The sequence below is a fragment of the Zootermopsis nevadensis genome, unplaced genomic scaffold (genome assembly GCF_977971745.1).
Source record: "Zootermopsis nevadensis isolate Lab colony 2312 unplaced genomic scaffold, Znev_1.0 Znev_ptg000028l, whole genome shotgun sequence".
NCBI lineage: Eukaryota > Metazoa > Arthropoda > Insecta > Blattodea > Termopsidae > Zootermopsis > Zootermopsis nevadensis.
The window spans coordinates 20,106,530-20,123,289 of NW_028259160.1; the positions used below are offsets into that span (position 1 = coordinate 20,106,530).

The window sequence follows — 16,760 nt, forward strand, 5'->3', positions numbered from 1 at the left end:
ATAATCACTACTCAAACTAAAACTCATCAGAAGCGCAGCACCCAGTTTGAACTCAAACGCAATGCGCAACCTCTCTTTGGAGGACACTGTTCTTCTGTTGCTGGAAACAACCCTAACCTATCCTTTTAACCTATTAATTACATACCTTGAACAAATTGATCACCAAAAGTTCTTAAAGAATACCAAAACTCTGTATTATTTATAACGTTAAAGACGTGTCGACCAAGTTACTGTCAAAAGTTCTTAAGCTTTGTTAGGGAAAAGCAAAATTCAAAATTTTGTGATTGCTGCTACTGATTACGATGACCTGCCATCTATGAATAATGATCATAGATAACAACAACAAAGCAATATAAATTAATTTACATGTATATATATTTACATTTCTTCAATTTTTAATCATGCTGTCATCTACTCGTTGTAATAATTCAAACAAAAATATCTATCTAAAGACTTCTGCCTATCTCACCAGTTTTACTTAAATTTGTGAATTAAAGACATGTAAAATGCATTGGAGTTTCAACATCATCCAACTGTAATACAAAATGACCTGCATATCGTCTCACATCACAAAAAGGAAGACGTACACACAGTGTATTTTACAATGTGGTCTTTAACATTTACTTCCTTGTTGAAATTCAAACAATGACTTCAATCACAAAACTGGTAGAATTTTAAGACGAGTACAATAACGGCCAAAATATCAGTACAACAACACAGGTTAATGAAAATATCAGACCATGAATTAGGATGTACTTCACAGATTAACATACCGAGGAATGTAAGTGAATTGCAATATACACCAAACGTGACAATGAAAGGTTACTTTTGCAAAAGTAGTGCCAACTATCTCACTAATGGATGCTGATAATGAACGTTTTTTTTAATAATAAGTGAAACTTCTTGCAATAGTAATCCAGTACCAATTTTAATAAACCCCCAACTGACATATTCTATACAAACTTGTAGCTAGTGAGCTGATAAGAAAGGGTAAATATGGCCCAAGGTCTTCAAGTGGTTGAGAACTATGTTTAAGGTACTTAAAGGATTTCCAGACCTTTCACTGAGAATACTATACACAACTATTACTTTTTGATACTAGAAATTAAGGTAAATAAACCCCCAGGAAACAGCCTTCTCTGGGTCTGCAGGGGTGGTGTTGTTCTTAGCATAATACAAACCAACCAAAAGAATAAATTCCAAGACAAACGTTTCATTTTACTAAGAACACAAATCAAGAAAATACGCACTTCACTTATATTCCACATCAGGTGAAACCCCTTGTATGGTCACAAAAGTGTTTCAAACAGCCTGTATCAAACTCAGCTTGACATAGGCATAAAACAGGGCCAGTTATATGTAATTACAGATCTAAAATGTTTATTTCTAACAAAGAAACAATGCAGCTTTTGGATTCCGTACGTATAAAAGTATTTAGTTACAAATGAGGTTAATCACGATATTCTGATCTATTACGAATAAACACAAGAAACCAACCAACCTATAATACCAACCTACCAACAACCATGACACCAACTTACATACAGCGAGTTGCAAAAGTTGTCAAATGTAAACGTGACGCTCTTGCTTGCCACTGGATTCAAGGTTTGCGGGTTCAAACCCGGCCGAGGTCGACGGACTTTTTAAGGGTGATAAAATCCGTAACATGACATTCTTTGGAGGGGAAGAAAAGCCGGCGGTCCCATGTAGATTCACGGCATGTAAATAAACCTTGGAGGATGAACGATATGTTTCGTAAGCCATTTCTCCAGCAGACAAGTTAGGAATAAGTAGAAATTTTTCGGAAGCAGCAGGCTTGTCACCTGCTATTTAGAGAACTAAAAATATTAAAAAGTCAATTTTGCCTTGAGCAAATGTGACATCTCGCTCAAAACCGTCCCTGATTGGACAGACTGAGTGTATCCCAAGACGTATGATAGCATGTTGCTGCCAAATAATAAGTTAGTTTTTAGGATTGGAGGGCGCTTCATTACGTAATCAGTCTAATTGTTACAAAACCAATCAATGTTACTTCCAAACAATTCGGAAGTTGTTTGTTGTGAAGTGAGGTTGAAGACTTTTCTTAGTGATCTAAAACTGAATTTTATTTATATAAAACAAGGCTACCATCAAGAATTCAAACGCCAATAGTAAGTATTTTTGCCCTTTAAGATAAAAAAAGTAAAGCTGTACCAATATTCGCCATGTAGGCGCTGGGGGGAGAGTAGTACAGCTCCTACTCATTCTTGACCTCGGCACTAGATGGGGGTGAGTGGTCAGAATCACGCCCCGGCCGCGCTTTACCCTCGGGAAAAGACCCCGGTACCCATTGGATAGGAGGCTGGCTGAGCCCCAGGCCCGGTCTGGACACAGGCTAGAGGAAAAATCCTCTGCCCCCGTCGGGGATGGAACCCCGGTCGTCCAGTCCGTAGCCTGTCACTATACAAGATATTATTTAAGATACAATATATACATTTTCTCCCGTAACTTCACGTTTCTGATGTAGAAGGATAATATTTATTACTAATATTGTGTGAGAAGGTTGGGCCATGATGAAGGAAAGATTGTTTGACAGCAATTGAGCCAAAAGAGATCTCAACGTTGAGAAATTATATTTATATCTGTGTGGAATTTTTAAGAATTATCAATACCTCAGATAATTTTAATACAAAATAAAATGCTATTTTAACATTTATCTTACAAATTCCACTTAAAATTAATAACCAGAAGTTATAAATTTTTCCATTGTCCAGAACTCTTGGTAATTTTATTGCAATAGCAATAAAAATACAAAAATTGTCAGAACAATATTCACATAAAAATTCCACATAGCAGATAGCGATACAAATTATCAGGGAATTATTTTACATTGTTCAATAGTCTTGGTGATTTTGCTAAAGTGAAAAATTATGTGCAATAAAAAATTAGCCCCAAATACTTTCAGACACCTTGCTTTGTGTTCCCTCCTCAAAGAGATAATTATTCATATCCTTACTAAACATGTATTTCTCATTTTAAAACACAATTTCTGTATAGTACAGTTTCAAGTTGAAGCAATATGATCCATAATGCATTCTTTTCTACTGCTTCAGGTGTTGTGGAATCTAAGCATACTCAAGTTTTATGAGTAAAGACACTCTCAAATACTTCGAAAAGCTCACCACTGTTCAGGAAGATGAGAAGGGCATCTGAGGTGAGTTTCCTTTCTTTCATTCTTCCTTATTATGAGAGCAACCACTTCAAACAGTTAACTCATTTAATCCAAATGGCATGTCAACATGCAGTTTGCAACATTTATGTAGATATATTCATACAACACTTTGAGAAACATTAAACCTTTGTGCACCACTTTCATTGTTCACTGAACCTGCTGTCTCAATTTTATCATTGCATTGTATGAACTAAGAAACAGCTATGACATAAGGTAAAAAATGTACAGAATCTTACGAACTTATTAAAGTTTTTGACATTAAGAGGTTCATCTGTTAGGAGATGGAAGTCTGGAAAAATGTTTAATAATTAATTTTCTGTCGCATACCCTCGAAATAATTTCACGTACCATACTTTCAGAAACATTGCTATAAATTTGTGAATAAATACTTGCAGCTCTTTTGCATGGTCCAGTAACCAGTTTTCAACCAGATTTCTTTATTTCTTCTACATATTACATTCCTCCAATCTTGGTGTTACAAAGAACATTAGTTGAATGTACTGATATTTGGTCAGGTCAGATCACATCAAGAATATTCGAATGTGTGTGGGTAACAACAAAATCCTCGGTGGACCAAGGATAATGTTGACAAATCTCCTACGTCTACCACTAATGTTAAGAATGTGTGTATGGAGCTTGGGTTTCAGCCTCATATGGGCCTTCATGGTGCACTTAAGAACAGGGACTTTGCCATTTTTTATGTTCTTCATGTTCTAGTGTGAGCAAAATAAATCTCATGGGCCTGTGTATTTCTGTGTCTCTGACACTTTTTCTTATAAACTTTGCAGACATCTGTAATCATCCAATCCCCTCGCTTTCTGAAGGCGCTTACCTGGTCGCTCATGTCTCCACACACCCAAACTATTCTGTTGTTATTGTGAAGAACAGCCCATTCATCAGGCTTAAGATGAGTTTCAGTGGCATGGTCATGTTAAAGAACCTTCGGATTTTTATAAAAGTCAGTCAGTGCTATTGTCAGCTTGTGAAGATGAAATTTGTTTATTGTCTGAGACCTTGAAGAAATGTTCTTCTCAAAATGAGTAAAAGAGGTTGTGAGCATCATTTTTATTCTCTTGCCTCTAAATGAATCCAAACTCTAACCAAATACCCTATGTCATGCTAAATGATTATTTTGTAATTCATATGAGACTTTTGTTGCTATTTGTTTAATTATTCTATTACTTGTTAGAGAAACATTGGCTGTTTGTATTGTTTTCTTTATCACTCAATTTAGTGTCAGAAATTTTTCTCAGTTTAATATGTTCTTTATATAACATTATTTGTTTTGCAGATACAGCGACAAAAGAATGTAGTAGAATTACGAGAAGAAATGGCACAACAGAGTATACTGCATTGTCAGGAAGAGTACTTAAGATCCATCCAAGCTATACAGGAAGACCTTCTTAGGGCCAAAGAAGATTTGAAACTCATAACCCTCAATGAGGAGGAGCACAAGTCAGAGTTTGAAACACTTGAAAACAGAATCCAAGAATTCCAGTCAGAGAATAGATTGTTAAGGGCTCAGATTCCTCATAAAGACCAAGAACTCTTAACTCAGGATTGTCTTCCATGGCAGAACGAAGAAGATTTAAGATCCATTCATGTCGTGAAGGCAGTCCTTAATGTCAGACACAAGCCAGAAGGCACAGTTACAGGACAGGACAGAAAGAATGCTGTATAAAAGGTGGAAGAAATGGAGGCAGAAATTGAATCTTTAAAGGCAAAGGTAGCAGAACAGCAAAATGAGATAAACAGGAAGGATGGGGCACTGGACCAATACGAAAGAAAGTTATTGTACATGGAAGCATTACAGTACGAATTTGGAACTAACAGGCAAAAGGGGAGAGAAATGGAAGAAGATAACAGACGCATGATGCTTACAAATGAAAATTTGAGAGCGGAATTAGACGACCTTGTGAAGAAACACCATGACCTCAAAACTACATCTGAGGAGATTAAGTTACTTGTTTTGCAGAGGGAAGTCGAAAGGGCGGAGAAAGATGGTCTTTTCCTGACTTTTGAAGACCTCTTAAAGAGCGCGGCTGATTTGAAACAGCTGATAGAAAGAGCCAAAATGGATCCTAGTGCTTTTGTCGCAATGAGTCCTGTTCAGAAGAAAGTGTACAATCTCAGTGCTGCGCTGTATGAACGGCTGTTCACAATTGATGTTCAAGAAATGGAGATCAAACGTTTACGTGCAGATCTGTACGCTAAAGAGAAAGAGATAAAAAAACTGAGAGTTGTTGCACAAGATGTGAAGCTGTATGAGAACGATATTATGAATCTTCGTTACACACATGATGAGCTTGAGTACAAAAAGTGGTAATAAAATAATGATATTATAAAACTTCGTGACAGAATTCATGAGCTTGAGGGTCAAATTCGTTCTAAAGACAAGGAAGATCAACTTAAAGTCCTCAGTCAGCAGGGAGTGAAAGAGCGTGTAGACCAGCATGATTATGAAGACAAGGAACATGAACATAAAGACATCAAGCAGCCGGTGTGTGGCCCGACAGAGGGTAACACCCAGGGTACTTCCCAGAAACTGGTAGCAGCTCCCAGAGATGACTATACTGCAGACAAAGGAACTCATATTGAATGCAGGGACAGTATTATAAAACCTCGTGACAAGATGCCTGGACTTCAGGACATGGAAGAGGAATGCAAAATCCTCAACCGGCATGGAATCAATGAGCTTCTGGACCAGCCTTATTACAGAGACAAAGAATATGAACGTAAAAACATCAAGCAGCCGGTGTGTACTCAAGCACAAGGTTACATGCAGGATACTCGCCCAGAACTGGCAGCAGCTCCTACAGATGCCCACACTGCATGCAAAGGCACCCGTGGTGAACGCAGGGAGAGAATATCTCCACCTGCCACACCCAAACATACAGATCTTAACAGGTGGTTAGTTTTTCTGTATACAGTCCTATAGATTCCATGTTTTGTCCACCTTGTGAGAGAGTATTACTTGTGGTTATGTGATAAATTAAAGTAAAATTAGGATTTGAGGTTTTCATGGCGGTGTGTCCAAAGACGGCTGTCTTCTGAGTTGTTGCGCCTTGCAGTCTGGTAGAAGTTTACCAACATTTCAGAGGTCCTTGCTGCTTCCGTCGCCAGTTCTACCAGACTATACGGCGCTGCAACCGAAAAGACAGCCCCTTAAAACAAAATGCTAGTCATTCCTGTCAAGATGATTTGTTTGTGAAACATATTTTAAGTACAAGGCGCGTCCACAAAGTAAGTTTCCCACTCGTCCCACAGCTAGCAAACCTTATATTGCACGAAGCGACTGTGCGTATGTGATAGAGCAATGACGTAGCATGGCGCATGCACTAACGGCACTTCCCGCGTTCTCACAGTAGCATCGTTGCAGCTGTTGAAGATGGAGGTTCTTATTCCAGCTCCCGCCGACTGTGAAGTGCGGTCAGTGATAACGCTAGGCCGCACACGGCTCGACGGACAGCAAGTCTCCTGCAGGAGTTCAGCTGGGAGGTGTTTGATCATTCACCCTACAGCCCGGACCTCGCTCCCAGTGATTTCCATCTTTTCCTACACCTCAAGAAATTCCTGTCCGGTCAGCGTCAGCGTTTTGAGAATGACAGAGAGGCGGAGATGGTTGTCACACAGTGGTTCCAATCCCAGGCGGCAGACTTCTACGACACAGGTATTCAAAAGTTGGTCCCACGGTATGACAAATGTCTCAATTCCGGTGGCGAATATGTTGAAAAATAGCTGGACACTTGCTGTATCTGTTGCAATAAATATTTCCATGAAATTGTGTTTTGTTTCTGTAAACGGCCCCAGGGAAACTTACTTTGTGGACGAGCCTCGTATCAATAAATTAGATTTTACACGCCTGAGTGCACACCATGTCAAGAAGTTGAGGTGCTTATACATAGACATGAGAATAACCATTGCTTTTTCATTTGTCATAGGAGAGTTAAAATACTCCAGTAATGGGTACATTTTGTTCTGGGACAGACTCTTTTAAGAACTGAACTGTTTATTTTAACACATTTAATACTACCCTTTCATATATGGTTCAGCTCTCATTAGTGAGCACCTACGAAATTTTCAGACCAAATAATGTTTTATGGTTTCCTTTGTTTGCCTCTTTACATTATATACGCCCCACCAATTTTATCATTGTTTGTATTACTCTAATATCATTCGAACAATACAAATTATAAAGCTTTCTGCTGTGTAATTTACTGCATTCTTTTCTTACTTCACCTGTCCTAGGTCACATGCAGAATGAAATCAACCGTCGCGTATTTCCAAGAAATTTTAATTATATTTCTTACACATATGGTTTGTTGCTAAGCATGAGGTTAACAACCATTAACTACAGTTGCTTTGTATCTTTCACAGAAAACGCCATTGTCAGCAATTTGGAATGGCCTCCCAAATTCAAGGCCTTGTAACACCATTGAACAACTGGTCGGCTCCTGTCGACAAAGAGGGTCTGAACAAATGTGAACGTGGACAATTGAAACCCTTGCCAGGCATTGGTGAAGGTCATGAACTGAGCTAATTGATTTTATGCTCATATTTAGTCGCTTGTGTATTTGTTGTCCACGGCCCCCTCAATTCTCCTCTTCCATTCGGTACTCTGTTAGGTCCATCTGTCCTGAGATTTTGATCGAGGTTTCGAAACATCTTCCTTTTTACGGTGCAAGGTTGTTGGCCTTGCGACCAACCCCCAACCTGGAGGACCAGGGTACCTGTCTTAGTCTGATCTCTCCCCCTCGACCAGTCTGGCTAGGGAGGCCCTACCAGTAGCTCTTGGGGTCACTGAGGTACTCAAGCCCCACCACCAGGACAAGGTGCAGGTACCATTAAGTGGTATACGGACTGGAGAGCCATAGAAGAAGAAGAAGTATTTGTTGTTCGTACAATGACACTTTCAGCAGCTCAGACTATGCAGCATCAATGATAATTTTTACAGTGTTGCTTGATACTCATGAACTTGATATTTGATACATTCTGAAACTTTGATTTCTGAAACGGTATCAATGAAATTTATCCACAGAAGAACAAATAGCAGAGTAAGGTTTATGTATTTGTTGCTCTTAAATTACGGTGCATTATTATCCAAAGAAATGTCCGATATTACAATTGTTTGTAAACAAAATTCTGGGGAATATATTCGTTTTTGAGAAGAACAAATTAAGAAACCAGTTTAAGATATTATACGCATAACAAACAACTTCTCTGGTTATGCAGGTCTCTTTGTATTTTTAGAATAACGAATGCAAGGAGGCTGGGCATGTAAGTTGGATGGTGGAACAGGGAATGCATACAGAATGTCTGTTGTAAAATGACTCCTTGGAAGACCAGGCTGAAGATGGATGATAATATTAAGATAGTTTCGACATGAAAATGTTATGAGAATGTGAGGCGATTCCAACTGGTTCAGGCTGGCATTGTTAGTGCTGTGCAATTGTCAGGTTGTAGTACCTGATTGGTAGTTGCAACTCAAGCGACTTCTAATTACATTCAAACTGCAAATATGAATTTTTCCAGCATTCTTTTGAAGCACATTGGTCATCATCCTGGCAACAAACCTTTCAAGAGTCTACCATCTAGTCTCACTAACGCTTACCGAACACGAAGGTTCATCACCGAATTAACCAGCCTTCCGCCGTACCCTGTCCTGGGCCAACAAAATCTCCTTCAACTCCTATCTCCCATAGATCCCGCCTGAGATTATCCTCCCATCTACATCTAGGTCTCCCCAGAGGTCTCTTCCCCTGAGGCTTCCCAAATAGTGGACCCAACCAACCAGATGGCTTACGGAACCCGAAGGTTCATCACCGAATTAACCAAAGACCTCCACCGGACCCTGTCCTGGGCCAACAAAATCCAGTCTCCTTCAACTCCTATCTCCCACAGATCCTGCCTGAGATTATCCTCCCATCTACGTGTAGGTCCCCCCAGCAGTCTCTTCCCCTCAGGCTTCCCAAATAGTGGACCCAACCAACTAGATGGCTTACCGAACTCGAAGGTTCATCACCGAACCAACCAAAGCCCTCCACCGGACCCTGTCCTGGGCCAACAAAATCCAGTCTCCTTCAACTTTAATCTCCCATAGATCCGGCCTGACATTATCCTCCCATCTACGTCTAGGTCTCCCCAGAGGTCTCTTCCCCTCAGGTTTCCCAACAGTACCCGGTGCAAACATCTTGTCCCATCCATGCGCGCTACATGCCCCGTCCATCTCATTCTTCTCGACTTAATCACCCTGACAATATTGGGGGAGGAGTACAGATTTTTAAGTTCGTCATTATGTAGTTTTCTCCAGACCCCATCGTCTTCTCTCCTAGGCCCAAATATCCTCCTCAACACCCTATTCTCAAACACCTGCAATCTATGTTCCTCCCTCAGAGTGAGAGACCATGTTTTGCACCCATACAAAACAACAGGTAAAATTATTGTTTTGTACACTACAATTTTCAGGTTCTTAGAAATCAGACGTAAGACTGAGAAGTAGCAAGCATCTAGTCTCACATGTTTTGTAAATGAGAGGGCACAATTTAAAGTAACATTAAAGGATACTTCATTACAAACTCCCTTTATCCTGCTAATGAATTGTTAATGTTAGCAAATAATTCATATTATTCATAAGGTTTTGTCTTTATATACAATACATTTATCCATGTACCAGGTGGATTTATTTGGAACATATTACGACCTTATATGAACACTTTGCTTATTTTATGTGGCATGTTTTATAATTATTTGAATTATTCTTATTTTCACGCATTGTATTATTTATTATTAGGACTTATTACACATCAAGCTGTCATCTGACTTGACTTATGGATCATTGGAATGTAATAAATATGCATGTATGAATGCTTGTATGTATGGATGTGAATTTGGCATTTGCAATGCTTTCAAATACTCAAGAGTGAAAATTGTTTTACAGCTACCAAGATTGATGATCCTTCCATCAGATCCTGGCGGGCCCCAAGCAGGGTCCAGGAAGACTAAACAAAGCTCAGTTTGGCCCAGCAAAGTCCTACAAGGCTTGGCAAGGCCCAGCATTTCGGACCTAACACCAGCAAGGCCCAACATGGCCTGTCACTGTTGCAGCGAATATAACCTTTAATTTGTAATCAATTGTACAAAAATCAGATCATATAAACACAAATTTGGTACGATTAAAACTAAACTGGAGTCACGTAAAAAATTGTCTGCTTCTTTGGCTTTCAGAATATGAAAACTACTCCACACCAGCATTCATTCACAGCATTACCACTCTTAGACGTGGAATAGAGTATCAGAATGTAGGTAGACAGGAACACAGAAGAGTAAAACATTTTGTTGTACCTTAATGCACCAACAACGAAGAAAGTTTAGCCAAACTCAATCTTAAGGACAAAAGTGTGTCAACACTGCAAAATTTTCATTCCATCCTGACGATACAGGAAACAAGTATAATGAAAGAATAGGCCCATGTTTTCATTTTAAATGGGGATTCAGAACTGGTAGCCTGCTTATTTTATTTTATTTAATTTAAAAACGTTCTGAGTGTCTATATGGTATGGGTCGGTAATTGATCAACAGCACCCTGAGGACAGGGATGAAGATGGTTCTCGAAACATTGGTGTTTTCTCCATTGAGTCACCTTACATGTATTCGTGGTTGAGAAGAATTTATACTCGGAATATTTGTCCTTTGTTCATTGTCTTTCCTTGATGATGTTCATTTATTGGGTGATGATATGAATACAATAAAAGGAACGCAGAAGTTTTACTAGAGGCTAGTAGAAAGGTGGGGCTAGAAGTAAATTCAGAAAAAACTAAGTACATGTTAGTATCTCGTCATCAGAAGACAGGTGGGCAAAATTATCTTAGGGTAGCTAATAAATCCTTTGAAAGTGTTACAAAGTTCAAATATCTGGGAACAACAGTAACAAATCAAAATGACACTCATGAGGAAGTTAGGAGGAGATTAAATTCTGGAAATGCTTGCTACTTCTCAGTTCGAAATATTTTGTCTTCCCGTCTGATTTCTAAGAACCTGAAAATTAAAGTATACAAAACAATAATCTTGCCTGTTGTTTTGTATGGGTGCGAAACATGGTCTCTCACTCAGAGGGAGGAACACAGATTGCAGGTGTTTGAGAACAGGGTGCTGACGAGGATACTTGGGCCTAGTAGAAAAGACGATGGGGAATGGAGAAAACTACATAATGATGAGCTTAAAATTTGTAATTTTATTTGAATAAATTAATTAAAATTTCAAATGTTCAACGGTCGAGTTGCGAGAGAGCAATGTGCAATGGTTTATGTACAGGAAATTTTCTGATGTGTAAAGCGAATTTTAGCAGTTTAAAGACTAGTTAATTAATGAAAATAGTAATAATTCACTAATACAGACTCATACAAATAATAATGGGAAGATACAGCACATTTCATCTTAGGTAAGAAAAAGAAATATTAAGAGAAATCAAAACAGGACGTCAAAGGACGGACACACAATGTCGAAGGGATTTAAGGAGTTTCTCACCACTAATGTGGCACAAAGTGCTCAACAGTTTCCAAAAATGTGCTAATAACACTTACCCACAGAACTGTTGGAAATAATTTTCGAACACCTTAGTTTCCATGAAATAGCCATTACTCGTGAAGTAAGCACACGTTGGCAACAGCATCCTTAGCCGTCACTTCCAAGGACTAAAAATCGGAATTGAAACTCAACTGACTGCAGGAAGATCAGACGACAATTGATGGGCAGATAGACCAGGCCTTCTCGAATGTCTGCGTCTCTTCGTGAATATAAACATCGTCTACCACCCCATTAAGTCTGAGGCCAAAGACGACGGCTACTGCATAGCTCCTACCACGCCTAAAATGAATGTGGCATTTGTTATTACCAAGGCCAGTTCAGCGAAGACAAATACAGAAATAAGTTTAGGAAAACTGATGCTCCTGATGTAAAATTCAAGGAAGGAACTGGCACCCATTGACATTCTCTTGGAATTATTTTCAATTACTCATGTTACTTACGTGACTCGAAATGGCCACGTTGATAATCGATGTACAGTTAAGCCCTTCGTGTAATTGAAGTAACAGTCCTTTGCACAGAGTCATAATCATTTATGACGTTAGCACCGGAGTCCACCTCAGCCCTGCTGTTTGACGTGATGGCGTACACCAGAAATCTCATGTGACCGCAGAGAAAGTAGTTCAAAGGCGAAATATCTTGTGATGTAGCTGGCCAAGCAACTGGACTACCTCGAACAAATCCAACGGTCTGGAAACTGTTGATTCAGAAATGCACACGCCTACCAAAATGAGGAGGTGCGCCATCTTGCTACACTCACACTTCTTCCCTGCTTACCAGAGGAACATCTATCTACATCAATGGCGGCTCTTCGTACTAAAACGCAAGTAGCGCTGAGATGTCGAGCGGCCTTCGCAAGTACTGACTGCCCTGTCTGTGTCTTGTCTACGTGCGCCACGTGAGCAGCTTAGTGAACTAATTTCACAAACACTGGCGGTGCGTTTTTTTGACAAACTGTTTAGAATCAGACCCACGTTTATTTGAATTTTTCGTTTCAAAATTATCCCAAGAGCACAAAGTTAAGTTATGGACATTCTGTTGCGACATAAACACATACACATATAAATGTAAGTCTTGATATGAAGTCAGTAATATTTATGTCGAAGGTGATCTGACAGGGTCAGACTGCTCTGAGCAATAAAAATAGCTCAATGACAAGCACTGCGGTCTGACAGAAATTAAATTCTGTTGTAACTCAATCATTCTTGTTTAATTTTAACCGTCTAATCACATTAAAATATTTTAATAAATATTAAAATATTATTATTACAATTAACATTTAATATTTAAAATATATAAAATATATTATATATTAAAATATTAAATGTTAATTGTAGTAATAATATTTTAATATTTTAATATTTAATAAAATATTTTATTGTGATTAGACGGTTAAAATTAAGCAATTATAATCATCACAATATGACGCAACATTATCATCTCATCAATTATTCTTCTTAAAGGCACATATTTTTACATTCTCAGGTCACTGATATATTTTTTTTACTTTTAGTAATGTTGGGTTGTTTAAAAGCATCATTAAATTTACTCAAAAAAAAGGACAATAACATTTTCCCTTCACGAAAATACCAATTTATTCGTCTGTACATTTCCATCGAAAGATTCCACATTTGGAGACCACTTTACGCTTATTATTAAAGGCATTATAAAGGTGTTTCTATTGAATTTAGAACATCTTTCTTTGCTCATAGGTAGGAAAACCAAGTTCTATTGGAAACCCCGCATAAACTTACATAAAATAACATTTATGTCAGGAACTGCCCGAATTCTATTGCAAAGCAATCGCGTCAATATTTCAGCTGGAAAAACCATGACACGTGCTGACGTCGACACGAAACCTTACAATTCTGCGTTAAACACAACATAAATACGTCATTCATGTGCGCTGACTGATGCTTGAAAAGGATATCGTAACTGAGTTTTCGAAACAATTTTGAGCTTACACGTGTCCTGATGCGTACATGACAACATTTACCCGGAAAAGTAGGTGACTCACATAGAATAATTCATAATAATTACCGACTGTCACTTGCAATCGCATAATCATTTGGGGTAACTGACCGCTGTCTTAAGAAACACTCGGGGGGCTGTTGACAGCACGGCCTTACCAAACAATGAACACACTAATAAAAGAAAGTACTGATGAAAACCATACAATTAAACAGACTTTAGAGGCAGTCCCCCTGATTTGCGGTGCCTTCATAATGACCCTGTTTTAGGCTACGTAACGATACGTTAAAGATACATGATGATATGCTGTGGGTCATACGAGGTGCGATCAGAAAGTTTCAAGACTGCGCCTATAAAAACCCGTACATTTATCTCAGGTATTAAATTCATCCATCACCCTCGAAGTAGTTCCCCTGGGAGTGAACACAACGATCCCAGCGCCGCTGCCAAGCCTGGAAGCATCCCTGGAAATCTTTCTTTGTCAGCCTGCCAAGCACCATCTGCGACTCTGCCTGAATCTCTTGCCAAAGACTCGCCAAAACGGCTACGGAAACCTATGAAATGCTAAAGCAAGCATTTGGGGAGTCCGCAATGGGTCGTGCACAAACTTTTGTGTGGCATTCACGTTTTAAAAATGGCCGAACCTCTGTCGATGATGACGAGCGTTCTGGACGACCATCTTCGAGCACAACGCCCGAAAATGTTACGAATATTCGGCAGGCCATTCACGAAGATCGACGTCGTACCATCAACGACTTGTGCGACATTGTTGGGATAGGCTATGGGACCTGTCAGCTGATTCTAAAGGAAGAACTCCACATGCGACGCATCCTGTCTGAGGACCAGAAGCAGAATCGACTTCTCGTTTGTCAGGAGCTCAAAGATCTTGCAAGAACCGACCCCAACTTCCTTTCTAAGCTCCGTGTGACTTCTTCCTCTTCCCAAAGATGAAAATTCAGCTAAAGGGAAGGATATTTGAGACGATAGAAGAGATTCAGGCAGAATCGCAGATGGTGCTTGACAGGCTGACAAAGAAAGATTTCCAGGGATGCTTCCAGGCTTGGCAGCGGCGCTGGGATCGTTGTGTTCACTCCCAGGGGAACTACTTCGAGGGTGATGGATGAATTTAATACCTGAGATAAGTGTACGTGTTTTTATACGCGCAGTCTGGAAACCTTTCGATCGCACCTCGTATGCGGCCCCCGCGGACAGTAAGTTGTTCACCCTTGGCGTAAAAGCGTTATATCCGCTCGTATTTGCTGGGCGAATGGTAAACAAACGAAGGAGAGAAGCATATTAAAGGAAATGAACGAATAAGTAAATAATTAAACAAGCATTTTAGAAGAAATAGTGAGAATATTCTTGAAAGGATGAAAATAATAAAAGAAGAAATACAAATAACTGTCATTTGCTTCAAAGTAAGTCGTCACTTTTCACACCCACGCAAAGGGATTAAAAGAATTGTTATTTTTCCTACGGGAAAGTTAAAAAGAAAAATTTGGTTACATACATCGTCGTTTCTCGGAAGTTTCCAGAAGGCCAGCGCCTAGGGAGATCGACGAGGCTCTGGATCTCGAACCGAAGACCTGGAAATTGTAGAGACGGGTTCCCTGGCCACGCGAGTCGGGGGCTGTATCGATCTCTCGACCTACGGAGCTCAGGGCTCCTTCCTTGCAGGCAATCACAAGCACAACAGTCCAACCACGAGCGTGTTGTTCAGTCCTAGACAGAGAGAGGAGAAAATGTCACGATCTGAAACATCACACTTTCTTCAGGAGCTCATTTGAACAAGGATTAGGCACGCAAGACGTGCGTCATATACATGAGACATTAGAAATGTATATAAAATTTAAGGCGGAAACCTTAAAATAAATAGTCGCTTGACAGAGAATACGAAAATGTGTTTCTGATTTCAGAGCGGCTATTTACGTAATACAACCAGCTCGGTTTGTGTGTGGTAAATGGCGGGCTCTGGTGAACACTGTGAGAACAATTGTAAACAAGTGAGTGACAAGGACGCGGTTTCATTTCGTCTGACTTTCTTACGTACGAACCTCCTCCACCATTTCAAAACCGTGAGGTGCTATAACGCACCAAAGAGAGCGCTGTTTCTGCACAGTACGGCGTCCGTCAGAAACAGATGAGTCACGCTTTTCGTTCTGTGGCACCAGAGTGTGTCCGTTCCCCTTCACAGTTTCTAACACTCTCGACTTGTGCTGCTCCCTGTCGACTCATTTACACATCATCCGATTATCTGGCACGTTTCAGAGTTACGCAACAATTAGAACAGAACAGTATCGACACGTCTAGCTAGTTAAATAAAATTTGCAACAAAGAAGAACACGCAAATGACGCTTAATTATAGCCAAATTGACTTCTACACAGCTACGGACGTGTTACTGTCCGACAACACATCGGGGGTATGTCGTAAACATGGCGTCTTGGCGCATTGGACTTAAAACGAAGAGGTTAGACAACGCTACCAAGTAACGGATATTACTTCAGTTGACATCAGAGTGGAACATCGGAACACGTGTACAGTGGACGTGCGATGTGCTGGGAGTGTCGTGGAATGCCGCTAGGGTTCCGGTGTAAAATCTTCATAGAATAAAGTAAAGTAATCTTCTTGCATATTACTCAGACTGTCCTGACGCAGACATCCTGCCTTTAAAACTACATAAATAAAACGTAAAATAACCTTCTATAAAGCAAAATGAAAGGTTTTTGAAACCAGAACACCAGTTTCCGGGCCGAATTAGTCACGATAAGCTCCAGAAAAAAACAAGACGGACTTTTACAGCTCTTAATATTAAGGACTTTTGAGAAAAACCGACGCTCAGTTGACTTGAGAGTATTTTCCTGAAGTGTTATTACTTCTTACATAATCAGCACACAAAATGACCTTTTTAATACTGACGTGTTGTGATCTCTGTGTGGGAACTGAGCTTTTCATTCAGAAATTCTAGTGGTTAGGGTGACGTCAGACCAGGCTCTGTAT

General features: G+C 39.6%; 2 protein-coding genes across 3 annotated transcripts in view; one reads left to right on the plus strand and one right to left on the minus strand.

Annotated features, from left to right (window-relative positions):
• Window positions 1–12,603, minus strand: part of LOC110826943 (kelch-like protein 10) — a 33,295-nt gene extending 20,692 nt beyond the window's left edge. The window contains exons 1-2 of one of the 2 annotated variants that reach the window (XM_087357823.1): window positions 12,235–12,603; window positions 11,791–12,073 (exon numbers count right to left, since the gene is read on the minus strand). In XM_087357823.1, the coding sequence (XP_087213949.1) occupies window positions 11,791–11,845 (55 nt within the window). In that variant the 5' untranslated portion in view covers window positions 11,846–12,073; window positions 12,235–12,603. The remainder of the gene's footprint in view (window positions 1–11,790; window positions 12,074–12,234) is intronic. The other variant, XM_087357822.1, reaches the window with a different exon arrangement.
• LOC110826948 (uncharacterized) lies at window positions 2,046–4,900 on the plus strand. Its single transcript, XM_022058100.2, has 3 exons — window positions 2,046–2,150; window positions 3,093–3,193; window positions 4,503–4,900. The coding sequence occupies exons 2-3, from the start codon at window positions 3,176–3,178 to the stop codon at window positions 4,890–4,892; spliced, it is 408 nt and encodes a 135-aa protein (XP_021913792.1). The 5' UTR covers window positions 2,046–2,150; window positions 3,093–3,175; the 3' UTR covers window positions 4,893–4,900.
• Window positions 12,604–16,760: the final 4,157 nt, after the last annotated feature.